This window comes from Leptonychotes weddellii, chromosome 13 (genome assembly GCF_054177405.1).
Source record: "Leptonychotes weddellii isolate Sample4059 chromosome 13, ASM5417740v2, whole genome shotgun sequence".
In the NCBI taxonomy this organism is placed as follows: Eukaryota; Metazoa; Chordata; class Mammalia; order Carnivora; family Phocidae; genus Leptonychotes; species Leptonychotes weddellii.
The window spans coordinates 47820368-47848114 of NC_138381.1; the positions used below are offsets into that span (position 1 = coordinate 47820368).

The 27747-nt window shown below is 39.4% G+C and overlaps 1 protein-coding gene across 4 annotated transcripts in view; it reads right to left on the minus strand.

Moving 5' to 3' along the window:
- LPIN2 (lipin 2) overlaps nucleotides 1–27747 on the minus strand; it is an 83856-nt gene that overhangs the window by 47495 nt on the left and 8614 nt on the right. Inside the window, exon 1 of one of the 4 annotated variants that reach the window (XM_006727773.3) lies at nucleotides 11392–11674. The exons of the other annotated variants lie outside the window; for them this stretch is intronic. Within the exon in view, the coding sequence (XP_006727836.1) occupies nucleotides 11392–11502 (111 nt within the window). The 5' untranslated portion in view covers nucleotides 11503–11674. Of the gene's footprint in view, nucleotides 1–11391; nucleotides 11675–27747 lie in introns of those variants that run through there. 4 annotated transcript variants of the gene reach the window in all.

Genomic DNA, 27747 nt, shown 5'->3' on the forward strand with positions numbered 1-27747 from the left:
TGGAACTCTCTACAACCTGCCCTCCCCACCACCAAAAAAACACCCTGAGAAAACTAGTGAAAGCCTTCTTCCCCTGAACAACTCAGAACTTTTTTTTTTTTTAAAGTATAGTCGACACACAAGCTTACATTAATTTCAGGTGTACAACATAGTGATTTGACATTTTTTTTTTTTTTTAAGTTTGGGTTTTGTTTTTTTTTTAATGAGAAAACATGAGGCTGGCCTTAAGTTTTGGCCAGTGAGTCGATAAATTCAGATTTCTAATCTGTCATGACATATTCTCTTCAAAGAAGTTTGCAAGCACAGATTTCTGCTTACTGAGCTCACTTCTCTGTGATTTCACCATGCTCACTAGCTGCAAAGTGGATGAACAATTATCTTGGGCTGAGTAAGGTTGAAAAAAGGGAAGACACTTTGCCGCCACAGCAAGATACATTTTTTTCCCAAGTGGTGGTCCCAAGTTTTACTAGAATATTTGCTTTGACTTTTCAGCAGGTACAACTGAAGGAAGGACTGTGTCCCCTATTCAATGTTCAAAAACCATCAATTCCCTACTTTCCACCCCAGTTACTGGCCTAATAATTTTTTGGACAATCCTCCAAAATCCAAACTAAGTTTTCTTCTCAATCTATCCAGCTACTACTGTTGGCTGTTAATCTAATATTTCATAAGAAAGAAGAGATGGGAAGAGATGGGAATAAAGTATGCCCACACAGAGCACAATCCAAAAGAAGATCAAAAAGAAGATCAAAAAGAGATGGGGCGAGGAGGCATGGGCTCAATGGTTAAGAAAGCCGCAGGCAGCAAGGGGTCTGTGGCTAGGTGCTTCCAGGGAGCCCCGCCCTGCCCTTTCCCTACCACAGCACAAAGGCACTCACCACAGTACCCCACCTCCAAAGTTCCGACAAAGAAAGATGGGTTGTATGCTTCACGGTCTCCCCAAAACCTGGCACAATGCCTAGCAATGAGAGGTTTTTAATGAGTATTTTCGGACTAACAAATGTATGAATCAATGAATGCAAGATCCAGTGAACAGAATCAGCAAGGAGAGAGAGAAATATACACAATGTTTTGTACTGTAACCTAAATAAGAGAGAAATTCAAGAAGTAAATGAAGATATGTGTGTATATATACACATAGCCACACATTAAGAAAAATGCCAAGAATAGTGGGGGCCAACCCAATGTTTCAAAACCAATGCTCAGATATTCTGAAACCAATGCTTTTTTCCAGATGCTAGTTAAGACTTCACCGAACAAAACTTGCATAAATCTGGTGTATGTGAGTGACAATTAAAAATGACACCCACCTTCGATGGGTAAATCTAAAAATATCCCCGTGAGAACAAATGACATCTGTGCAGATTGCTCTGAAGAACACAGGGCAGCCCCAGAGCAACTTGTAGAAGAGACCACTGGCTGGTCTGTCAGGGGAAGTCAGTATGCGGAAGTCAGCTGAAGCTGAGGTAAGGCAAAAGGTGACAATGATCATACCATGACCAAAGACTATTATAGAAAACAGGGTGAAACAGAACTTAGGTTATCATTTCCTACTAGCGAGTCTACTTACATGAAAATGCCCAACATCAGAATTCTATAAGGCACAGCCTTCAAGGTGAATAGCTGGTAGCAACAGTTTCATTTTCCTAATGCTCAGCAATTTAACAAAATATTCACCTTTTAAAGCAACAGAATTGGCACAGAGCAAGGAAAACTAAATGTTCAATTTTACACATATCTTTAGATTTCACTACGCATAATGAAGTACGTGTTCCTTGCGTAGATCCTAAAGTGGCTAGCAGCACACTAGGAAAGATGGGCCCTAACTACTTGCCTCAACCCTTGTATCACTCCTGTGACCAAAATCGTTTCAGACTATTGCAGCTCTATAAAATTTAACAGTTCTTGTATTTCTCTTCGTCACTTCTCCCTTTGTTTCCCAAATTACAGAATAATGCTTGAAACGAAGGCAGTCTCTGATAATTTAGTTCATGCTTTTTCCTGTCATAAATATGCCCTAAAATATGCCCAATCTACTCGTATATGAGGTGACAGATTATGTTACAGGAACATTTAACCTGACTGGAGACTAGAGAGAAACACAGAAGTGAAATCATTAAGAAATGTAATGAGTTTAAGATTCCATTTATAGTTAATAATGAAAGACATTAAACTATTACTTAGTCAACATTAGTTTAATGGTTATACCTATCAGCATATACAAACTTCTGGCTAAATGTTCATGCCAAGTCTATGAAATGCAATTTTAAAATTTCAAATAGCTATACCTTGACCTATTCAAAATCAATTCTTTTTTTAACGAATGAAGGTGTACTGGGGCGCCTGGATGGCTCAGTCGTTAAGCGTCTGCCTTTGGCTCAGGTCGTGATCCCGGGATCCTGGGATCCAGTCCCGTATTGGGCTCCCTATTCTGCGGGAAGCCTGTTTCTCCCTCTCCCACTACCCCCTGCTTGTGTTCTCTCTCTCACTGTGTCTCTCTCTATCAAATAAATAAAATCTTAAAAAGAATGAAGGTGTACTCTATATAGACTAGAATTAACCCTTTTCTAGTGTACAGTTTTAACCATGCAATCACGTAATAACCACCATAATCAAAATATAGAACTAGATCCTTTCCCAAAATGCCCCCCTGCCCCTCTGTAGTCCATGCTTTTCCCCCATCCCCTGCCAACCACTGATCTGTTTTCTGTCTCTATAATCCTTGTCTTTTCTAGAATGTCACATAAATGAAACTATATAGTATGTAGCCTTCTGAATATGGCTTCTCTCACCTAGCATAACGCATTTGAAATTAATCAGTATTGTGGCAGGTGTCAGCATTTTGTCTCCTGGTGTTAAGTACATAGTATCCCATTACTCAGATGTTCCAAAGTTTGTTTATTCATCTACCAGCTGAAAGACATCTGGCTTGTTTCCAGTTTTTGGCGATTACAAATAAAGCCATCAAAAACGTTTGTATACAGGCTTTTGTGTGAACATAATTTCATTTCATTGGGTAAATAACTTAGGAATGGGACTACTTTAGATGTATTTTTGCAAGGCTGATTTTGCAGCTATTGTTTTTAAAATATCTTTGGCGTCCTGGGAGAAGTTTGCTATTAAAATAAATCCTTTAAATTATTTTACAAAGTGGTAATAACTTAATTGTTTTACAAGTTTGGCTTTTCATATGTGGGAGTTACTTAAAATAGAGATTCACTTACACGGGTGAAAATTCAAACTCTAATTACTCACACTATAACTTTTTAAGCTATGCATATCCTTGAAAAAACACATATAACCTAACCTACAATTTAGATGTTTTGCTCCATATTCTTCCTAGTGTTAGCCATGCGAAAGTGATGGGGGGAAAAAGAGAAGAGGGCAAAACATTTATCCCTTCCAAATGCCATTTTATATACCTCATCATTGTGAAGATTAAATATCTTCACAATTAGGTGAGGTAAATGCCATATGCATTGTAGTAGCAAGAAAACTGGGGCTCAACTTACATGGAGACAAAGCAATTTACATAGAGCCAAATAGTTACACTGTGATTCACAGACAAAAGCTCAGATATGTCTGTCTCAAATGCCCAGGCTTTTTACTGTATCTTGGGACCATAAGCTCCTAAAAACACTAATGCTAAGTTTAGTAATTTTCAAGGCCATGTGTAAGTAGGAATTTCATAAATGCTTTTAGAAGGCCATGAGGATTCTTCCACATGCTATCATACATGAAAAATGTTAAGCTTTCTATTATGAGTAGCCCTAAAGGTATGACATTATAGTCATAAATGTTTAATTTTTTTTTTAATTTTTAAAATTTATTTATTTGACAGAGAGAGACAGAGAGAGAGGGAACACAAGCAGGGGGACTGGGGGAGGGAGAAGCAGGTTTCCCGGTGAGCAGGGAACCTGATGCAGGGCTCGATCCCAAGACCCTGGGATCATGACCTGAGCCGAAGGCAGACGCTTAACGACTGAGCCACCCAGGCGCCCCAATTGTTATAAATATGTTTTAAGGAAGATGTTCTCATCCTAAACTTTCTAGGATAAGACAACTGTGGCTAACCTATTTTGGTGGCGATCACTGATAACTATAAGCAACTCTAAGATAAAACAGGAAATTTGATTGTTACGCTCACTTTCACATATGAAAAGCAAACAATCTCAGCAGGTTTCTAAGGAAACCATATGCTGTATTTTCAATGATGACTATCACTTTAGTCCACACACTGGTAGGATACAATTTCCTTTGAAACATTCTGACTTTATTTGAACTTCTATTTACTCACTGACCTAGATGTCAGGAATTGACATTCATGACTCTTCTACAGTTGAAATAACAGCCGTGAGACTGGGAACAAATAAACATGTTCCTGTAGTTTGTAGGTCTAGGGAAAGACATGTTAAACTAAATTCATCTTCTTCTCATGTCCCCCCCAAAACCTCAGTTAATATCACTGATGAATTAAGTTGACATTTAAAACTTGTCCCAATTGTGTTAAGTCCTTGGGTTGAAAGTCCCTCAACCCCCATCATACGGTACCCTGTTAAGTTCAGGTAGGAACGTGCCAGATGAATTACTCCAGTAGAATGTGAAGGTCACTGCACCTACTTTAACCAACTTTACAGCTACTAACTTAACAAGCACGTGTGGGCCTAAAGTTCACAGTCTAAACATCCTCGACAACCCCAGGCTGAAGGGTTTATTGTCAAGTCTGATAGACCAAGTACCCGCTTTAGAAAGAATGCTGTGCTTTAGAGAAAAAGAATGCAGACTGCCTTATCAAAAAGAAGATAATTCAAGGATTAAAATAAATTTGGCTTTAGTGAAATTGTGAACTTTCTGTCATTTGAGTGGGTTGTATATATACTAATATACACATGGCCTCCCTGTGCATTCAAACCACTAACACTGCCTCAAGTACACTCAATTTCTCTGACAAGTTTTGTAAAAATGCTGGCCATAAGACTGAACTGGCTTCCCACTCCATTACAAAAAACTGGGGACTTTCTCTCCTAGCTGGCTGAGTTCCCTTAGTTAGAAGGGGTAGGAGTGACACAGAAATTCTTTTCAGTGTAAGAAGAAATGATGACTAACCCAGGAATAGAAAACAATGATGATTCAACAACAAAGGGAGTATTCATCAACGAAGACTACTTAACAAAGCCACAAGACCTTTGGGTCCACAATGTACCTAACAGATCTATATCCCAAAGCTATCATTCCCCAAGTCTGATTAATCATAAATACCTGGGAAGCTTCTAAAAATACAATTTCCTAGAGGGAAGGCTAAAACAAACCCTCTGGTATTAGACTAGAATCAGAAGTCTCCATGGACAGATGCACAAATATTGATGTGTTTATACCTGGGCTAGAATGCACATTTAACATCCTAGCTTTCTCTGTTAAGAGGAGTACTAGAATCAATGACACTGTAGAAGCAACAAGCACACCTAGAGCCCAGATCTTGGTTTCTAAATACCATTCTCTACTAAAAAGAACCAGGGCTCCTTGGAGAAGTAGTTAATCCCAGGGCTGGAGTCAAGGAAATACAAGTTGATGCTGGAGTATCTAATAGTGCCAGAAAGTATGAAATTGTTCAAAATTAAGAAAATAGGGATAGGTTAAAGGAACACAGGAACTAACGTGAAAGAGCTCCCAATGGCTAGAGCTAACACAATTTGAGCAACTGAATAGTGATAGTATTTGATTATTACCTACAGGATAAAATACTCATGAGTCCACACGGACATAAGTTAATAAATAAGCAGGGAGAAGGGGCAGCTTTCTCTTAAAGATGAATTCCAAATAATACAGAATGAGGGAGATAGAAAACCACTATTAGAATACCACAGTAATAACTATGGCATGCAATGGATGTTAAAAATAGAGGACAAAAGTTTGAAGAGAAATAGGATGTTTGTATATTCTCAAAGTCTCCCCCCAATATTTTTTTTTTTAAGATTTTATTTATTTATTTGAGAGAGAGAGAATGAGAGAGAGCACATGAGAGGGGGGAGGGTCAGAGGGAGAAGCAGACTCCCTGCCGAGCAGGGAGCCCGATGCGGGACTCGATCCCGGGACTCCAGGATCATGACCTGAGCCGAAGGCAGTCGCTTAACCAACTGAGCCACCCAGGTGCCCCTCCCCCCAATATTTTGCAATATTCATTACAAAAGGAAAAACATTAACTTTACAGTAGAGAAACCTGCCAGATACCACCTTAATCAAGTGAATCAGGGAAACTTCACCAGTAATAAAACATACCGCCATCACGGAACTCCTGATATGACATCATGTCTGTGGTATTCTTCCCAAAAATACATGACCTCCATCTAATTAGGAGGCAATATCAGACAAACTCAAGCTGAGGGAAATTCTACAAAATAGCTGACCAGTACTCACTAAAAGTGTTAAGGTCACAAAACACATGGAAAGATTGAGGAACTGTCACTGCCAGACTACTGTGACATTACCAAGAGCAAGCTGGGATTTTGAATTTGATCCCAAAACAGAAAAATGACTTTAGTGGGAAAAAAAAATACGAATAGTCTGTAGTTTAGTTTTTTTTTTTTTAAGATTTATTTATTTTAGAGAGAGCATGCGAGCGAGTGTGAGCAGTGGACATGAGGGGCAGAGGAAGAGAGAGAGAAATCCCCAAGCCAACTCCTCACTGAGCACGGAGCCTGACTTGGGCTCAATCCCAGGACCCTGAGATCATAACCTGAGCTGAAATTAAGAGTCGGACACTTAACCAGCTGAGCCACCCAGACACCCCTGTAGTTATACTAAAAACAATTTTTTTTTTTAAAGATTTTATTTATTTATTTGAGAGAGAAAGAATGAAAGAGAGCAAGCACATGAGAGGGGGGAGGGTCAGAGGGAGAAGCAGACTCCCTGACGAGCAGGGAGCCCGATGCGGGACTCGATCCCGGGACTCCAGGATCATGACCTGAGCCAAAGGCAGTCGCTTAACCAACTGAGCCACCCAGGCGCCCTACTAAAAACAATTCTTAGGCTCCAGTACCCCCTTTTAATTGTTAAATCTGTTTTGTTTTTGTTTTTTGTTTTTTTTTGTTTTTGGTGTATATTTGAAGTTCAGTAAGGGTTCCAGGGGTTGGTCAGACTTGGGTATCATTGTCCCTGGCTGCCACTTGAATCACTGAGGAGTTCTGAGGAATCCTGATGACCAGGCCACCGCCCATAGATTCTAAGTACAAGTACTTTTTAAGGCCCCAAGAGACCCCCAAATGGCAGCTTGTCAAGCTGTGTCTGAGGACTACAGGCAAGGGCATCAATGCCCAGTCCCCTCTTGAAAACTCACTGTACGGGGAACGAACAGAATTGAAGCGTGTACTTTCTATTCCTCTCCTGCCTCACTTTCCCGAAAGGAGGAATTCCTTTTCCAATAAGTTCTGAATTATCAGTCTATAATGGTTATGACTTCATGCTTTGTTAGACTATAAAGATGACAGATGACTTCTATAATCTTAACTACTGCCCCTTGACCTCTAACTTACGATAGCCTCTATCTGCAGTTCAAGTGGAGTTAGATAAATCTCAAAAGAATGCAGTAACATTCTGGAGATTACACAGCTCTCCCTTCAGGTTTTCCTGGGATTCACTTTAGGCAAATTTCTGATGAAGGTCTTTTCTACACAGATACAGCTAGGATTAAGACAGTACACCAAGGGCATACAAAGTTCTAAACATGATTTTTATCAGAGTTAATATGGTACTCTAATAACATTAAGATCAGTATACTTTTATTTCCACCCTTTGAAAAATATCTTCCCTAAGTATTCTAGGTTAAGCAAAGTAAAAGAGCTCAATGATTCTAGATTATACAACAGGTTTCAAAGAAGGGACAGATAAGTATTTTTCTAGAACAAGCAGCAAGAGTGAATAACCAATAAAAATTATTTTCCCTACTCTCAATTAGATAAGAATGTATTAACACGAACAAAAATTATCTACTCTAGAATTGCTGTCTAAAATTTTTTCTTCAGTACAAATGGGTTGATTTTGAATATTTAATACCTAAGATGTGAATGTAAAACATTATATAAAAAGATACGCGTTTTTCCCAAGAGAGGTAAGATTTTTATTTAGATCCTTTCAGGCAGTTGTGTCCAAATCCTGTAGACTGGACCAACACCTGATTCATGTGTCATCTAAAAACAGTGATGGGATTACATCTTGTTTTTCCTATGCACAAAACTGCCTGACCAGCATCTGGATCAGACCTGCAATATTGGGATTATCCCAATCAACTGGGTGAAACAGCTAGGCTAACTGGGAGTATGTAATCAGAAACAAGGATGTGGGCAAACTAAAAGAGGCAGCATTTTTTTTTTTTTTTAAAGATTTTGTTTATTTGACAGAGTCCTAACGAGAGAGGGAACACAAGCAGGGGGAGTGGGAGAGGGAGAAGCAGGCTTCCCGTGGAGCAGGGAACCCGATGTGGGACTCGATCCCAGGACCCTGGGACCATGACCTGAGCCGAAGACAGTCGCTTAAGGACTGAGCCACCCAGGCGCCCCAAGAAGCAGCATTTTTATAGACATTTGCTGAAATCTGTCCAGTTGTGCTACTCACAAACTCAGAGCAGCAAATAATTCAGACATATTAGTAAGTGCAAAAAAAAAAAAAAAAAAAGTCAGTATCTAGCAAAACCAGTGTGGCAGTGTGCATAATTGATATTTGCTGAATGAAAAGAATTTTGTTTTCTTTATATTAACAGTTCAGTCATGTACTCTACAGCATTAGGGAGTAGTTGTGTGTATGCATGTCTCTAAGTCATTTCTGACAACAGATGGGGGCATAAATATAAAAATGGATAATAAATAATTTTCAAAAAGCCTAAACATATTTCTGGCCACAGCCTCTATGCTACTCTCCACAAAATTCCTGAGCTCATCTGTGGCATCAGGATTAAAGAGGCAAGTGAGTTGTGAAAACAAAGATTCTAGGAGAATTTACTCCCCACAAACTGCCTACCTAGTAACACCACCACATTTCTGAGATGAAATAAAATTCTATGCAACTAAATATTTAGTTTTGTGAACACTCCTGATGCTGGATTGGAGGAAAGTGTTTGGTTTTGGACCCATTCACCTAGTGCTATTCTAGGATTTTGGGCAGCAGGAAGTAATGACAAAATGTGCTAAGGGTGGGGGATTGAGGGGAGGCTTCCTCATCCCCCACTGAAGATTTCCTAACTCAGCATAAGACACTGCCCTAAGCCACATGCCCCGCCTATCGGGTGACTTGCTATCTTCTACTACCGTGTTTGTTAGTAAATCTTACTATAAATGACATAAACATACAAAATTCTCTCTGAAAAAAAATGAGCTTTTTGGACTTGACCACACTGGTGCCTAGGTCCTCTGAAAGAGCACAGAGGGATAAGGATGGAGAAGCACTGCCCACTTGCTTCCTGGAGTTCCCTGCAGCTAGCGGTGAGGACATGAAGACACAAGGTCAAGTTCTCACTTCTGCCCCATGAGCAGGTCCCACAGCCTCTGTGCATGGGTTCTCATCTCTAATAAGAATGTCCAGATGCTGTCTAGAGTCTCCACAGAAATACTTGATTCTAGAAGCATTTCCTAGGATTACAAGTTTGGCTAAGCACTCCTGTAGTACATGCTGCCCTAATTTAAAAACGCAATCAAGGTAGTTTAAAATAAGCAGTGGAAAATAAGGCCAGCAGATTATTTTGGAACTTCAGGATATTGAAATATGAAATAATGTGGCCTTTTCCTTACCAAATAAAGGGATTATCTTCACTTGTTTAAAAATTATGGAAACTTCTTTTTCAATTGCTAATTTCTAACAAAGCACAAAAGTCTTCTCATGTTTTTAAATTATGAGATTTATACATTTATGTTCCAAACCCATAAAATCATCTCCTTTAAGATGGAGACATTCACCCAGGCAGTATATGAATAGTAAGGAGTGTCAGGGTCACTGAGGACCTGGACCCTGAAAACTAGGTTTTTCCCTGTCCCCCTTGCCACACACACACACACACACACACACACACACACACACACACACACACACACCCACCCACCCACCCACACACCCAAGTTATAAAGTCTAACTCTTACATCATCAGTACAGCTTATTAAGCAGATATCAAATCTAGCACCCTAACACTAGCCATTCAGAAAAATCAAAGTTTCTCTTGGAGCAGGGAGGTGACTCATGGGACTTCAATGTTCTGACATCAACATAAAAGGGAACTGTTAATAAAATGCAGTCTAATCGAATACCCGTTGACCTCTCTCTAGAAAACACCAGTATCAGGAAGCATAAGAACTTCTTCCTGAGATAGGTGGTTTGTGTGTATTAGTGCTGCTCAATAAAATAATTTTTTATATATTCGTAAAGATTCAACTATATGCATTATTCTCCCCACTGACCTTTACAACAAATGTGGGTGAATCCATATATACATAAACTCTACACTATTAAAAAGGAAATTTGAAAAGTAAATTGTTTCTCTCTGTATACCTGACTTCCTTTCATATTCAAACAACGTTCAGTTCCATTGGTTCCTGAGAACCCTGAACAAGTACACTTTCATCAACAAGTCCAAAAAGCAAAAAGCATACAAATGTGGTAACATTTTTAAAGGTGACAAAAATTTATATAACTTTAAAATCAACCTGATTATGAGCCACAGATTTTAGAAATTATCCGGTTTTTACACTTGTTTTCATAAAAACATACATCCTTAATTTCCTAAGAAATACCTTTACCTCATGGTATTTACTTCAGATTTTTGAAGGAAAAGGTTCCACAGGTAGAGTTAAATTATATTGTCCTTAATCTACCTGATTTTATTTCCTTAATGCTGACTTCTAGAACTTAACACTTTTATATGATTTATTTTGTATCTTGTCTACATTAAAAAAAAAAAAAAAAACCTCAATTTGCATTTTGCCCGCATGGCAAAGCTTACAATATTTTTTTTTGTAATCATAGGAGAAAGACTGCAGTCACTCTTTTGTATCATATTACCAGAATAAAATGCTAGTTTCAAATATTCAGTTTTCAAAAAATTTTGGCTAGGACAGTAAAAACCATAAAACTTTTAAAATGTTTTTTATTCCTCAACTACTGCACTTAGAAGCAAAAATGTAAAACCAGATATGTTTAGTTTGAAACCTAGTTTTAAAAAAATTCTGTTTAAAGCAGCAACCTCATTTTTTTCTAGGCAGAAAGTTATTTGTTAAATATAAATAGAAAAAAGTAGAAAGATGGTGTAGCATAGTGCTACATTTTCCAAAGAAAAGGCATTAGCCCTCTTCTCTTAGTACTACCCAGATTGAGCAAGCAAGCAAAGTCAACAGGACATTGGTGCATGTAACTCACCAGGATACCAGCAGGGGCCTTTCCATGGTAAACACCTTCAGTTTTACCTAGTGAGTCTTCATGAACCTTCTCCTCCTCCTCATCTTTACTATCATCTTCTAAGTAAAACATCTTAAAACTGAACTAGCTTATCCAAGCATGTCCTTTTTTCAGAGACAAAGTTACAGTCCTAAATTATCAAAACGGAAAGCCGCTCTGCTGACAAACTGAGAGCAAACTGTTTGCCGACACAGTAATATGGTTAAAACTGAAAGGAAATGGTTTAAAAAAAAAAAAAAAGCAATACATACACGACTTTACCAATAAGATTTGCTCAAAACGCCTCAACCCCTTCTCTCTGAAGGAGATAAGGAGGGGCATGGGACAGGCTGTGCCATGTGTTTACACTGATAGGTACCAAGTCCTGCCCAATCACATGACGGTCACTGCAGCTTCCATCACACAGGACAGGGATTGAGTTAATGATTCTCCAAATCAATCACATCCTCGTTTTTAGAAATAAAAACTATACATATAGAGAAGTAATCTTATAAAAAATTAATCATTTGAGGGAAAATAATGTACATATATTTTCTAAGTAATCAACGAGCTTCCCAAAGACAGCAGGTTATAGATGCTTTCTAGAATTCAATAACAATTTTTTGTCATATCAGTATGACTCAATGTTTTCACAATTCTGGATGGAAGACAGCCTGCTCAGCCCTGTAAATAATGAAAAAGTTATATAATAAATTATTTGTTAATATTGTTATATAATATTAACATATAGTAAAATACTGAACAATTTAAGAGTATGACACTGCAGCATTGTAAAATTCAAATATTCCTGGTATTCCCTTTCTATCTTTCCATAAGTCAACATCTAGTAACTTCAAGTGAATTTTTCTAAAACGTGAAAACATACTTAACACACATGGACAAAATATATTGTTTTTAATTAAAAACTGTATTCAATACAGCTGTCTAGGGTTGTGCTGTTCATTACAACGTGGCTATATCTGCAATGTTGCTAGAACCAACTGACAGGTGTTGTAAGCATAAAACACACAAAATAAAAATGGAATGTGAAATAATCTAATTTGTTATACATACATGTTAAAATGATAATATTTTGGATGTAGTGAGTTAAATATGATATATTCTTAAAATTTATACCTGGTTTTTTCTTTTTGCTATATGCAATTTAAAATTACATATATGACTCCCATTATTTTTTATAAGATTTTATTTATTTATTGGACAGAGAGAGACATAGCGAGAGAGGTAACACAAACGGTGAGTGGGAGAGGGAGAAGCAGGCTTCCCACTGAGCAGGGAGCCCAACGTGGGGCTCGATCCCAGGACCCCGGATCATGACCTGAACCGAAGGCAGACATTTAATGACTGAGCCACCCAGGTGCCCCTATGACTCCCACTATATTTCTATTGGACAAAGCACCACCTTAGGGCCCTGAGACAATCTTGAGAACAAGGGGAGAAAAAGGACATTTAGCCAAAGTTCTACTAAAGAAGAAATGAAGATGACAGGATTTTTCATCATTCCATAAAAGTACTGAGTTAATTCATCAACAATATACTAGCTGATCCTCATATATTTAATGATGTTCAAATTATTAAACTTTTTCCTCTACCTCTAAATATCACAAAAAGACAGTATTTCCAAATGTCTGACCAAGTGAAGGGAGGCTGGTAATGTATACTACAGCAATACACCACCAAGATACATATAATAAAAATATTGAACGGCAGAATTAAAAACAAATTTCACCAATACGAGAAATGGCAAAAAATTTATCTTGCATTCAGTATGTTATACTGCCTGCTGCCCAGCCTACCAGACATTAATGTGAGCCTGGAGTACATGAAAGTGCCCATGGGCGCTTGTAATCTAACTCTGTATACATCAGGTAACACAAATTCCTCCTTTTAAAAGAGAAGTGATCTTTTTTTTTTTTTTGGTCTAAATATTACACAACGTGTAACAATTTAAACTTTTCCCTCCATGTCCTATGGCAGTTCTGGATCCCCAGCATCAGATGGTAGTAAGATAAAAACTGATACTGGGGTGCTGCCAATAGGAAAATAATAAAAGGAGAAACAAGACGTCAGGGAGAAAGGTAAGTAAAAGAGAACGAGAAAGAAGATTAAGGAGAAACTACATAAGAAGATGAGGAAGGGGGGGCGCCTGGGTGGCTCAGTTGGTTAAGCAACTGCCTTCGGCTCAGGTCATGATCCTGGAGTCCCTGGATCGAGTCCCGCATCAGGCTCCTGGCTCGGTGGGGAGTCTGTTTCTCCCTCTGACCCTCCCCCCTCTCATGTGCTCTCTCTCTCTCATTCTCTCTGTCTCAAATAAATAAAAAAAAAAAATTTAAAAGAAAAAAAAAAAAAGAAGATGAGGAAGGGGGGAAAAGGAAAAGCAGCGAAAATAAAACTTGAAAGAGATGAGAAAATATATAGATGGAATGACTAGAGAAAGGGAAAACTGTTGAGGAGAAGGCAATTGGAGGGATAAAGATACAGGGAAAAGAGAAAAACAAAAACTTTATCCATTTTAAAAGTTAGTCAACTGAGGGGCACCTGGGTAGCTCAGCTGGTTGAGCATCCCACTCTTGGTTTCGGCTCAGGTCATGATCTCAGGGTGGGGAGATCGAACCCTGCCTCGGGCTCTGCACTCAGCAGAGTCGGCTTGAGATTCTTTCCCCCTTCTTTTTCCTTCCCCAACCTCCCACCCCTGTGCTCTCTAATAAATAAAATCTTTTTTAAAAAGTGAGTAAACTGAGGCCCAGCAAGAAATCAGGCAGTTAGTCCAAGGTCACCCACTTAGACCCGATTTCTGGTTCACTGTTTTCTTCCCATGATGCCAGGTTAAGACCAGAAGACAAAGTGCTAGGGAAAGGAGAATAAAGGTCAACGAGAAGGAAAGACAAAGGGTTAACAAGAGAAGAGAGGCAAGAGCCAGAGGTTGGTGGGTATGAACTCTCTTCAGGTAAACTTCACCTCAAACGCCTCTTACAAAACAACCAGGCCCTAGGCCAGTCACTTCAATTTCCTGCTAGTCTTGGTACTGACTGTTTCACTGTTTGGACTGATGACTCACAGAATGTTCTGACTGCAAGTGGGCATGCACCATGGACCCGGACACGATGAGCTCATCTTCCAAACATTGATTCTGCAAGACGCACACACCTCCAGTTTCCCCCTGTGGTGACCTGTGGACCACCTGACTCCCAGTTGGTAGCCGACATTCTGGTTCTGGCCCATCTCTTGAGTGGTGGCACTTTTTGGACTGAGTCAATAAAAGTCAAAACTACAACCAGTAATTCTTAATCATCCATATGGTTTTTCAAAGAAAAACACTACTGTACTGTCAAACTTTTTCTCTACAACCAAAGATAATAAATGGTTGAATATCAAGACTACTTTTTACTTTTACACAGCATCTTTAACAACCTTAAAAAAAAAAAAAAAAAGCGTTCAGTAGAATTTGGAAGTTTTTCCTAGACTTAAATCTTTCCACAAAAAGTCTAGCTTAAGGAAACAAAGCTAAAATGCTAATCAGGACAGACTCCACAGCTGATAATGATGCTAGTAAAATACACCTTTTTTTTTTTTTTAACTACTAATCCTGTAGGTATGAGACCAGGTATTAAAGGGCTTCTTAAGAAGACATAAAGATTAACTTAAAACGTCCTAACCTGAGATTTGCTTATCTGAGGTTGAGCTAAATTGGTTCAATAGAAGTACTTACGCCACAAGTTATATTGACTTTAACACAAAAAATGAAAATAATCTACAGCCCCCAGTGGTCACACTGTGGAATAGCAACTTATTTCTACTGAATTACCAATGAAGAGGTAAAAACATTAAAAAGTTTCGATTAGTATAAAATCACGATGAAAATATTTTTTAAAGCCTCAGTTACAATGAATTCATAATCTCTATCATGACTGGTCTACAGTAAAGTAATTAACTCAAGTACATCTCTACACTTTCAAGGGCACTCATGACAAAGAGACCCACACAACAGAGTTCCTTGAGCCAAATGGCTCTCTTACCTACACCAATGAAGTTTTTCTTCCTATATCTGGAATTACTTTTTTTTTTTTATATCTGGAATTACTTATAATTCACTGTTTGCTTATGAAAACAAAAGGGACTAATATGCTTTCTTCAAAACCAAGAGCAAAAATTTTTTTTTTTTTTAAGATTTTATTTATCTGACAGAGAGAGAGAGCGAGCACAAGCAGGGGGAGCAGCAGAGGGGGAGGGAGAAGCAGGCTCCCCACCAAGCAGGGAGCCCGATGCGGGGCTCGATCCCAGGACCCTGGGATCATGACCTGAGCCGAAGGCAGACACTTAACCCACTGAGCCACCCAGGCACCCCGAGCAAAATTCCTCTTGATAAAACTCTGAGGTTTTTCAAACATGTGTAGTTTAACTGCTTATTGGATAATGGCTACCTAGTTTACTCAGGTTCCAGTGTTTCATTATATCCTCACACAATCCCCAAAACTCTTAACAAGGGTAGCCAGTGACTGTTCATTTGAGCTGTGAATTAATGAAAAATCAAATGCATATAGGTCTTTTAAGGAACAGAGGAGAAAAAAACAGGAAGGGTCTCCTGAGGCCCAACTTGAAGTATCTTTTTCAAAGATAATCTTGAAATCTTTTTAACCTTTAAAATTCAACATACTTTGCATTCTACTCTGCTACGTCCATTTTTTAAGTATGAAAAAAAAGATGACTGGACAGTTTTCTTCTACCAAGTTCAAGGGTTAATGTATCACACTGACTCTAGGGCCTGGAATATCCTCAGTGTCCATATCCCAATTTAAGGAGTTTGGTACTAAACAACCTCGGAAGCCCAACCCTTCTGACACTAATGTTCTAGGTCACACTTTCACCCAATACTTTGAGACCAGAGAGACAATACTGAGAGCTGTCTGGCTGCAGCTATCAAGTGTATCTGCTTGATCATTAAGATGGTAAAGCTGAACAGCCCGATTAAGGATCAGAAGAATCATGGCTTGACTTGTGTCACCAATTCTGGACAACACTGCCAATAAAATAAAGCCAAAGCAAATGGGGAACTCTCTGCTCAGAATTCCCGTGGCAGCTGTTTCAATGCTGTGTGTGTGTGTGTGTGTGTGCGCGTATGTCCGTCCATGTCCGGTTAATCACAACTGTTTCTGTTTAAATATTTCTCTTTTTCTTCTCATTTTACCCTCTGAATAGCAGTTTGCAATGGCCTTGCACCACGGTGACACTCAGGGATGACACCCTAATTATATAAGCAATTTTCTGTACCAGGGCTATGTCATCCCATTTCAAGCACACTCAAGAAATCCTGTTGAAATGCAAGTCACATTACCAAATTTAAAGATCGTAAATACTTTTAAAAGTGTGATGCTTTAATCTTATAGAAACAAATTCGTTGCTATAAACTTACCACTAATAGGAGCACATCACAACACTGAGGCCAAATGAAGATACTTTAAAGATCTCTCCAAGCCAGGTCAAAAGTGAGATGGCTTAGAACTTGCCAAAGAAAACTACAGCAAATAACCAAGTGAGCAAGACTTGATATCATTAACACAATCCAAAGAAAAAATAAACAAAAATTTAACAAATTATGAGAACGGCATCATGCAGGGACCCAAGTCAGTCATATTCTTACACTTCTTGGCTCTCAAGAGGAATCTTCCCTTCCTACAGTTGGTATTGCATATTTTTAAAGATTTTCTGGACCACCTGAAAAACTGGTGATGGTTGTTTTAACTACCTTGCTGCTGTTTGCTTCGACTGCACCTCTTTGAATTACTTACAATTTTATTTAAAAAATACTGGTGGGGCGCCTGGGTGGCTCAGTTGTTAAGTGTCTCCCTTCGGCTCAGGTCATGATCCCAGGGTCCTGGGATCAAGCCCCGCATCAGGCTCCCTGTGGAGCCTCCCTCTCCCACTCCCCGTGTTTGTGTTCCCTCTCTCTCTTTCTGTCAAATAAATAAAATCTTAAAAAAAGAAAAATACTGGTAATTAGCTGGTACTTGTCTTCTTGCTCTCTTCTTCCATCTATATAAATGAACTGCAATTGTAATGCTGATTAAATACTTACAGATTCTATCTATAAAGTTTCTATTATATATAAAACTCATACAAATAATAAATACACTAGACCCTCAAGAGATAAGTGTATAAACACCCCATATACACAACTATCACAGAGAGAACCTGCTCAAGTTTTACAGCTACTAGATGGAGAAGCCAGGATAGGATATAGGGGCACCTGGTTGGCTCAGTCAGTTAAGCGTCTGCCTTCGGCTCAGGTCATGATCCCAGGGGCCTGGGATTGAGCCCTACATCGGGCTCCCTGCTGGGCAGGGAGCCTCCTTCTCCCTCTCCCTCTGTTTGCTGCTCCCCCTGCTTGTGCTCTCTTGCTGTCAAATAAATAAAATCTTTAATAAATAAATAAATAAAACAAGCCAGAATTTAATAAACCAAGGCCTGACTCCAGAACCTTTGCTTTTAACCATATCATTGATGTTTAATTTATAATCTGCTTGCTGTCATATTAGCAGGCTTAAATAAAATACCACCCAAGCAATTGGGATTATCATTTTAATAAAGAATCATCATGAGCACTGCTGAGAAGAGTCATCCTGGTAGGACAGGTGAAAGTATCAATTATTATCTGTAGCCTTAAATGGGCCCCCAATGGAATCTGGCAACCCTCTGATAGGCTTGCTCTCCCAACTTGTTTCTTTTTCAAACCCACATATTTCTTAACTTGACCGCATCCACATCACCCTTCCCTGCCCATCAGAATATTCACCATTTCATACTCTTGTATGCAGGTTCATTTGTGTTCTTCAGGAAATGAACAGCAAAATGGCTAAATTACATTGCTATGATAATGATAACTTAAGAAATTTACTTTTACGATATTAAGAAACTTCTATCTACATCTAATTTTCTTACCAGATTTTATTCAACTGCCTGTATTTAAACTAAAACGAAAACAATCAGAACTCTTAGACTGTCGTTCAGAAATCAAATCTCCCTACTTCAATCTGAAGTTCCCTTCAAATGCGTAAGGAAAAAAAAAATGTAGCACTGGTATCCAGATTTATACATGACAATAGTTAGATTTCACACATACAAACAAATGCAATTCTAAGACAGGTAAAGCCTTAAGTCAGCTTTGCTATTCTTAGAGGTTAAATGCTGGTAATGTCTAAAATTTAACTTTGCAATGCCAGGACAGTAGAGGATCCAAGAAAGCAAAGAGGCATCTAAGAACAGCAACACTGGAAGAAAGGTTCCCCTCTTTTAAGGACACAGCACCACTGAAACGCAGATAGTTTATGACAATTTTGTAACTATTCCCCCACCACAACACAACATACCTTTTAAGGCTCTCTGAGGAACAGGATATTTAGTTTGTGAAAAAATCACTAGCCTTTGCAACAAATTAATTCTACTCAAGATTTTAATGTATACCGTTTATTTTTATTTATTCATGAGAGACAGAGAGAGAGAGAGAGAGAGAAGCAGAGGGAGAAGCAGGCTCCCAAGGAGCAGGGAGCCCGATGCGGGATTTGATCCCAGGACTCTGGGATCATGACCGGAGCCAAAGGCAGACGCTTAACCATCTGAGCCACCCAGGCGCCCCTCAAGATTTTAATGTATACTGTTTAATCACAAAACTTCTGGATGTGAAAAGAAATAAAGCAAACAAAGGTAATCTAAGCTAAATGTTCAAGAGAAACTGTATGGCAAACCAGTATTTATACTCAAACCATACAAGAAAAAACAATACTAGCAGCCTAGCATTAGTTATCTAGTATTTAACTCTGAGTCATACTCTAGAGCTAGTCCTTTGCATATATTATCTCTGATCTGTACAATTTCTGTGAAAGATCTGCTTTATCCCTGTAGTTGTAGATGAAGAAACAGACTCAGAGAGATTATATGATACATTCAAGGTTACCAACTAGTTTTTAAAAGTGCCAGGGGCGCCTGGGTGTCTCAGTTGTTAAGCGTCTGCCTTCGGCTCAGGTCATGATCTCAAGGTCTGGGGATCGAGTCCCACATCGGGCTCCCTGCTCAGCAGGAAGCCTGCTTCTCCCTCTCCCACTCCCCTGGCTTGTGTTCCCTCTCTCACTGTGTCTCTCTCTGTCAAATAAATAAATAAAATCTTTAAAAAATAAAAAATAAAAATAAAATTGCCAAAGCCGGGGCACCTGGGTGGCTCAGTCGTTAAGCATCTGCCTTCAGCTCAGGTCATGGTCCCAGGGTCCTGGAATGGAGCCCCACATCGGGCTCCCTGCTCAGCGGGAAGCCTGCTTCTCCCTCTCCCACTCCCCCTGCTGGTGTTCCCTCTCTCGTTAGGACTCTGTCAAGTAAACAAAATCTTTAAAAAAAAAAATAAAAGTGCCAAAGCCAGGTTCAAACCCTAATCCACTTGTTTTCAAGCTTCCAGATGTCTTCTATAGTATTTTCTAGGACTTAATACTTAGGTTGGAATGCAGATTTAATGTGCTAGGTGTTTTTAAAATCTCAAAAACAAATGAATCTAAAAGAATAAAATATATTTAGGAATAAATTTAATCAAGGAGGTGAAAACTTGCATATTTAAAATTACAAAACATTGCTAAAAGAAATTTAAAATGACCTAAGTAAAAAAGACACCTCATGTTCATGGACACAGAGACTTAATATTGTTAAAATGTCAATACCATCCAAAGCAATCTCCGAATTCAACACAATCCTATCAAGATTTCAAAAGACTTTTTTTCTTTTCAGAAATAAAAAGCCAATCCTCAAACTGATAGGGAATTACAAGGGGCCAAAACAATCTTGAAAAGAACAAAGTTCCTAATTTCAACACTTATTACAAAGCTACAGTAATCAAAACAGCATGGTACTGGCATAAAGACAGACCTACAGACCAGTGGAGTAGAACGGAGTCCAGAAATAAACCCAAACATCAATGGCCAATCATGTTTTTTAAAGATTTTATTTGAGAGAAAGCAAGCATCTGCACAGGGAAAGGAGCAGAGAAAGAGAATCCCAAGGAGACTCCATGCTGAGCACCAAGCCCAAAGTGGAGGCTCCATCTCACGACCCTGAGATCATGACCTGAGCCGAAATCAGAGTCAGATGCTCAACTGACTGAGCCACCCAGAAGCCCTGTTGGCCAGTGATTTTTGACAAGGGTGCCAAGTCCATTCAATGGGGAAAGAAGAGTCTCTTCAATGTATGGTACCAAGAGCGGGATTTCCACATACAAAAGAATGAAGTTGGACACCTCCCTCACATCACATAGAAAAATTAACTCAGAATGGACCAAAGACCTAAATATAAGAGCTAAAAACACACAATGTTTATAAGGAAACATGTAGCAAATCTTCATGACTTTTGATCTGGCAAATGATTCTTAGACATGACACCAAAAGCATGAGTAACAACAGAAGAAGGAGATAAACTAGATTCCATCAAAATTTAAAACTTTTTTTTTGTATCAAAGGACATTATCAAGAAAGTGAAAAGACAAACTACACATTTTTCCAGTGTCTATTATATATAATGTCAGGCACCAGTACCGCCTTTATCCCTGGGCAAAAGGAGTCCCTGCCCCAGGCCCTGCACTTTACAAAGCCCTGCATACCACAAACCCCAAATAAAAAGACCACATTTGTTTTTCTTCTTTTCAGATCTCTAGGAAAGTTTATTTATTTATTTATTTTAAGATTTTACTTATTTATTTGACAGAGAGAGAGAGAGTGCGTGTGCAAGCTCCTGAGCACTCGCAAAAGCAGGGGGAGTGGCAGGCAGAGGGAGAGGGAGAAGCAGGCTCCTCGAAGAGCAGGGAGCCCAATTCCGGACTCGATCCCAGAACCCCGGAATCACCTGAGCTGAAGGCAGACACTTAACCGACTGAGCCACCTAGACACCCTATGTAAGTTGTTTTTTTTTTTAAACAATTTACCTAACAGAACTGGAGGGAAGCACAAGCCAAACTGACCCTAGACCTGCACCGCCAGCATAGTATGTGCTAGTGCTCAGGCTCTGTGACAGGACGAAACAGCCAATGGTGGGAATGTTGGACAGTCCATGGGGGTGACTGGATTCATAGCTTTTAACAGTTTAGACCAAGGTTTCTCAACCTTGGCATAGGGACATGGGTCAGATCATTTTTTTCCCCCAAGGCGTGAAGGAGCACACTATCCCTGATCTCCAACCACTAGATGCCAGTAGCACTCTCCCCAGTTGTGGCAACCAAAAACGTCTCCAGTCATTTCTAAGTGGTCTCTGGAGGCAAAATTCCTCTAGTTGAGAACTAATGGTTTAGACAGATGGTATGTAGCCCTATTTATATTCCTGTTCTGGCTGGGCCCTCACAAATGTTAGGGGTGCACCAGTCAGGCACATAGCTTGGGCTTTGAATTTAGACAGATCGAATTTTAAATTACATCTCTACTACTTACTAAATATCCCCAGTACTTACCCTTTCTTTGAGCTTCAGCTCGACTGGAGCTTCCTATGACCCCTCCATAGAGCTGGAGTCACCAAACCTCAATGAGGTACCACCTGGAAACTACTAAGTGCTTAACTTCGTTCTTTTCATTAAAAAGCAATGTATTGAATACCTTCAAGACTTATGCCACAAGTGTCTAACAGATGATTGTTAGACCAGAATCCCTGCCATCCAGGAGCTCACTATTTAGTGAGGGACATAGGAAAGTAAACAAATGACTTATGATCTAATTTCCACTTCAATCAACAGGTCTTTTTTATCTATTTGTTTTAGCTTTCCATACCTTCTTCCCCTTCCCTAAGGCCCATCCAACTGAGGCCCACCCTTCAGCCTATTTTTTGTTCAAATAGTATAATGCACATTCCATCCCCAAATAGCCAAAATAAGACTAACAAGTCAGAAGAATCCTAGGGTTGTAGGGGGTGGTCTTAAAATAAAAACTATTAGATCCAGCTACTCCCAGACCTCCACCCTACACTGGGTCCAAATCAGACGAGCCTCCCTAAGGCACCGTCCTCAGGGCATTTCCTTCTTTGAAGTTCTGGTTTAAAACTGTTTAGTCACATTAACACTCTAACATGAAGGCTGTCTTTTAAAATTAAATACTTCTAAAGGCTATAATAAATTGATCCCATTGATATGCCACTGTCCAGCATGTTATTAGTACTTTGTTTTTTCTGAAAGATCTTTAAATTTAGGTGCTACACAGGATAAAAATCAGTATCATTACTATATGCTCACAACTCTTTTTTTTTTCCATTTCTATATGCTCACAACTCTTAAACAGCAAAGAAGTAGATTATTACTCATCTCTCTGATATGCATGATCCACCAGATGCTGCTCTAAATGACTTCTGGCAATTTTGCAAAACCTAACCTACCTTGAGGGGTAAACACTTTCCACTACTGAGCATAAAATGATATATTTCGAGACTGAAAGCAACTTAAAAAGAAAAGGGTGTTCCAAAATGTTTTAAGAATGACAGCATCACTGAAATGCATATATCGCACTAAAGTGAGCAATGTACACTTATTTGATTGCATAAATTTTTAGTTATATTCCTCCACAGTTACATTTTTTACAGAAGCATCAACAGTTTTATTATTCACTTGTAATGGGGTGCAAAACTGAAAACTTCTATTAGATATTATAGGTAAACTTTAAACTTCATAATATGTTGAATCTTTTACTTAAACAGTATTTTTCATCGTGAATAATGTCCATCAATTGTCATCATTTATCACCCCCATCTCAATAGGCACTGTGAGGATGCAGGAAAGAAATGACTATCTGTTCACATCCCAGGACAGTCTGTAGGTATGTATCTATCAGATATCATACATATATCCCAGAACAAGAGAACCACATCCATTTCTCCCACCACACACAGAAAGCATCATTTGTTTTTCAGAGACCTTGCCACAGGCACCAGGTTCTCTAAATTGCCTAAGAATTTCAAAGCTGAATGTTAACTTTTGCATGAGAGATACCAGATTTGACATTTCAGGAATATGTACACTTCATTTTTGGAGCTTATATTTTTCTAAATCTAACTGAAATTCAAAGAAATATTAGTTAGGTCAAAGCTACAGCAATCACCTGTGGGACACCATCAGAATGCCAAGCCATTTGCCTGTAACCCTTGAGGGTATCATGATGAAATCAAGACAGTGCCACAACTCTAGTTAAAAGTGACTTCTACTGCATAAACAGTTTGACCAACCTCACACATTGCATCAACCATCTTTCAGTGACTCCTGCCGGTGGAGAGAAAAATCTTCCCTGATTACTGGTAGCATACTAATAAAAAAGAAATAAGGCGGGGGAAAAGTGCCAATCCATCCCCTTAACTGATGTCATGAAAGTGACCAGGAGAATTCCTCAGCTCCAGTAACACATATTCAGTTTTTAACAATACTTGCAATCTCTCTTGTATTTAACTCTCAGGAATGCAGCACCCCCTTCCCTGTTTCCCAGAGGAACAGGTTTTAGATCAGGAAGCACAAATTCACCGGTTCTCCACTCTTCTCTTTGGAACTGCCTATATCTGTCTCAATTAAACAGAACATGGCCACCATGAGGCCAAGAAGCAGGGATGTGAACGCCTGTGCAGCCATACAGAGATCCCACTCCCAACTCCAGGCATCCCATACTGGTGTCTGCAGAGGCTCCTGGGGAAACTGGGAGAGGCTGTGGAGATGGAGGAGACTTCCACCAGAAGCCAATTAAAACACAACTTTCAAATTTCAGGCCCTGCTTTATTGTGCACAACTACTACTAGGACCCTAATAGAATTTTCAGAAATGTTAGGAGGGGGACCTCCCTCTCCCAGCCTGGAGGACATCTGGGTGGATAAAGGGAGAAGCTGTGGAGACAGCAGCCATCGCCAACTGCACCGCTACTGTGAGAGCCACCCAGCACTCCAGTTTGAGATGTGGCCTAGTTTGACATAGCTTTGCAAAACAAACGCCAGGTAAGGCTGTACCACTGTGTTATCACAAGCTGACTTGTACACTGAGCTACTGCAACAAGAGGGAAGGACTTCCAAGAGCAACAGCAACTCAGTGAAGCAACATTTGGAATGTTGGAAAATAAAGCTTATTTCAACTCACTGACCTGTTTAAAAGCAGTGTCTACTTTAATGTGTAGGTACTATTCTATTCTGAGCTGAGATCAAGCAGTGAACCTGGCTGATGAGGTGCTTGCTCTCACAGCACTAAGATTCTAATAGAGAAAGAGGGACAAGAAATAAAAAACAGGGATGCCTGGGTGGCTCAGTCAGTTGGGCGTCTGCCTTCGGCTCAGGTCCTGGTATCAAGTCTCACGTCAGGCTCCTTGCTCAGCGGGGAGCCTGTTTCTCCTTCTGCCTGCCGCTCCCCCTGCTTGTGCTCTGACAAATAAATAAATAAAATCTTAAAAAAAAAGAATAAATAAAATTCCAGACTACATAACTATTATAAAGGAAATTAAAGAGAGTGATGCTGCTAGAAAGTAAGGGAGGAAGGACAGGAAGGGCTACTTTAGGTAAAAGGATTGAGGAGCCAAAACAGAACAAAAAAACGTATGACAGAACTTTTAAAATCAAACAAACTTAACCCAGGAGGCTCACATCTGAAAAAGAAAGAGTGCAACTAACACAGAAGACACAGCATCAGAACCTGGCTGATCATGTTCACATAACTATGTCACGACAGAATTCACTTTCTCACAAGACAGTGCTGTAATCATGCTGCCAACCTTCAAATTACTTCAGAAACAAAACAAGGGTAGCAAATGAGGTGACTCAGATACTAAGTTATTAAACATTCAGGAAACCAGCAGAAATTTAACAGTCACACGAATCTCAACAAAAATCGCCAATTGTAATCTAAAAATTATTTCCTGAGAGTTGCTTTCTGATCTTCAGTGAAGACAGATGTGATTAAGAGTCTTTAAAAATATTACGATAACTAGACATTCTGTTACACACAAAGGATGTCGGGGCACCTGGGTGGCTCAGTTGTTAAGCATCTGCCTTCGGCTCAGGTCATGGTCCCAGGGTCCTGGGACTGAGCCCTGCATCGAGCTCCCTGCTCGTCGGGAAGCCTGTTTCTCCCTCTCCCACTCCCCCTGCTTGTGTTCCTGCTCTCGCTCTCTCTCTCTGTCAAGTAGATAAATAAAAATCTTAAAAAAAAAAAAAAAACCAAAACACAAAAAACACAAAGGATGTCATACACTTGATCTTCATTCCCTCTTAAAGCCCACTGTTCAGAGTTGAACTGTGTCCCCAGAACTAATTTGGAGTTTCAATTCTCAGTATCTCAGAATGTGACCTTCTTCAGAAATAGGATCTTTATGGAGGTAATTAGGTTAAAATGAGGTCATCAGGGTGGGCCCTAAACCAATGTGACTGGCTTCCTTAGAAAAAGGGGAAACTTGGACCAAGACACACACACACAGAATGCCATGTGACCATGAAGGTAGTAATCAGGGTACTGTATATACAAACCAAGAAATGCCAAAAACTGCCAGCTAACCACGAGAAGTTAGGAGAGAGGCATGAACAGATTCTCCCTACAGCCTTCAGAAGGAACTAACCGTGCTGACACCTTGATTTCAGACTTCCAGCCTCCAGAACTGTGAGACAATAAATTTTTCTGCTGTTTAAACCATCCAGTGTGTGGTACTTTGTTATACGCTAACATAATAGTAAAGAAATATAAAAGGGGTAACTCACAAGTACAAAGAGAATGTTTGGAGGAAATAACAGGAAATGAAAGAGGTTGTCAAGTTTTTGAAAGGCAAAAAATGGATGGAGGAAAAAAAACGGACGATCAGAAAGTAAGGAAGTGCTCAAAACAAGAGCCCACACTGGTGGAGGTATGTCAAAAAAGCATTACAACTATAAGTCAATTTCCCAGAGTCAAAAACATGATTTTCCAAATTGAAAATTCCTACCAAGTACCCAGCACCAACGTGGACAGGTATCTGCACTGTAGTGGGTTCCACCAAAGGCAGTCACAATAAAAAGATGCCAATAGACAACGTTAAAGTCTCTGTAGTTTCTTTAAGGGCAAAGGATTCAGAAATCACCATGTTGGCATGGCTACACAAAGCAGGATGCACATCATACTCTGAATCAGAGATACAGCACCCCAATGTCAGCTACCCCTCAAACTTTTCATGAGGTTACACAGCCGCAGATGATTCTGCTTGTGGGGATGAAGCCTCACCAGATCTGAGAAGCACCCATATACTGAAGGTTTTTATGCCCTTCTGACCTACACAGACTGGTAATATACCTGCCTGCTAGTCAGGCATCAGTGTACAAAGCAAGGCCAGGACCGTGGGTCCCACCGGGAAGCCACGTGAGGAGGGCACTTCTCAGGTGTTCCAGTCACTCCCTCACAGTGAATGGTACAGGGACAAAGGCTGCAAATCACAAATGAAGGCACTTCATCAAAATATGAGAAAGAGAAGAGACTTTAAAAAGAGAAAGAATTGCTAAAAAAAAAAAAAAAAAAAAACCCAAAAAAAACAAAACAAAACAAAAACAAAAAGAACGAAACTGGAAGAGAAAGAGAAAGGACAGAAAGAGTGGGAAGGACAGAGAAACAGAAAATAAAAAGCTTGGTATTTCTCAACAGTAAACAAATCAAACTTCTAAAGGAAAACTATTTCCATTCTAGCATTCCCATAGCCAGCCTCCCAATTAAGTATGAGGCTAGAATAAATTTCCAGATAGGTAAGGTCTCAGAATTGACCTACTGTGAAGCCTTTCTCAAAAAGCTACAGGGGACCAACAACAAGACAGAAAAAAGAGAAATTAAGGAGTCGATCCCATTTACAGTTGCATCCAAAACCATACGATACCTAGGAATAAATCTAACCAAAGAGGCAAAGGATCTGTACTCAGAAAACTATAAAATACTCATGAAAGAAATTGAGGAAGACACAAAGAAATGGAAAAACGTCCATGCTCATGGACTGGAAGAACAAATACTGTGAAGATGTCAATGCTACCAGAGCAATCTACACATTCAATGCAATCCCCATCAAAATACCATCCACTTTTTTTTCAAAGAAATGGAACAAATAATCCTAAAATTTGTATGGAACCAGAAAAGACCCCACATAGCCAGAGGAATGTTGAAAAAGAAAAGCAAAGCTGGCAACATCACAATTCCGGACTTCCAGCTCTATTACAAAGCTGTCATCATCAAGACAGTATGGTACTGGCACAAAAACAGACACATAGATCAATGGAACAGAATAGAGAGCCCAGAAATGGACCCTCAACTCTATGGTCAACTAATCTTCGACAAAGCAGGAATGAATG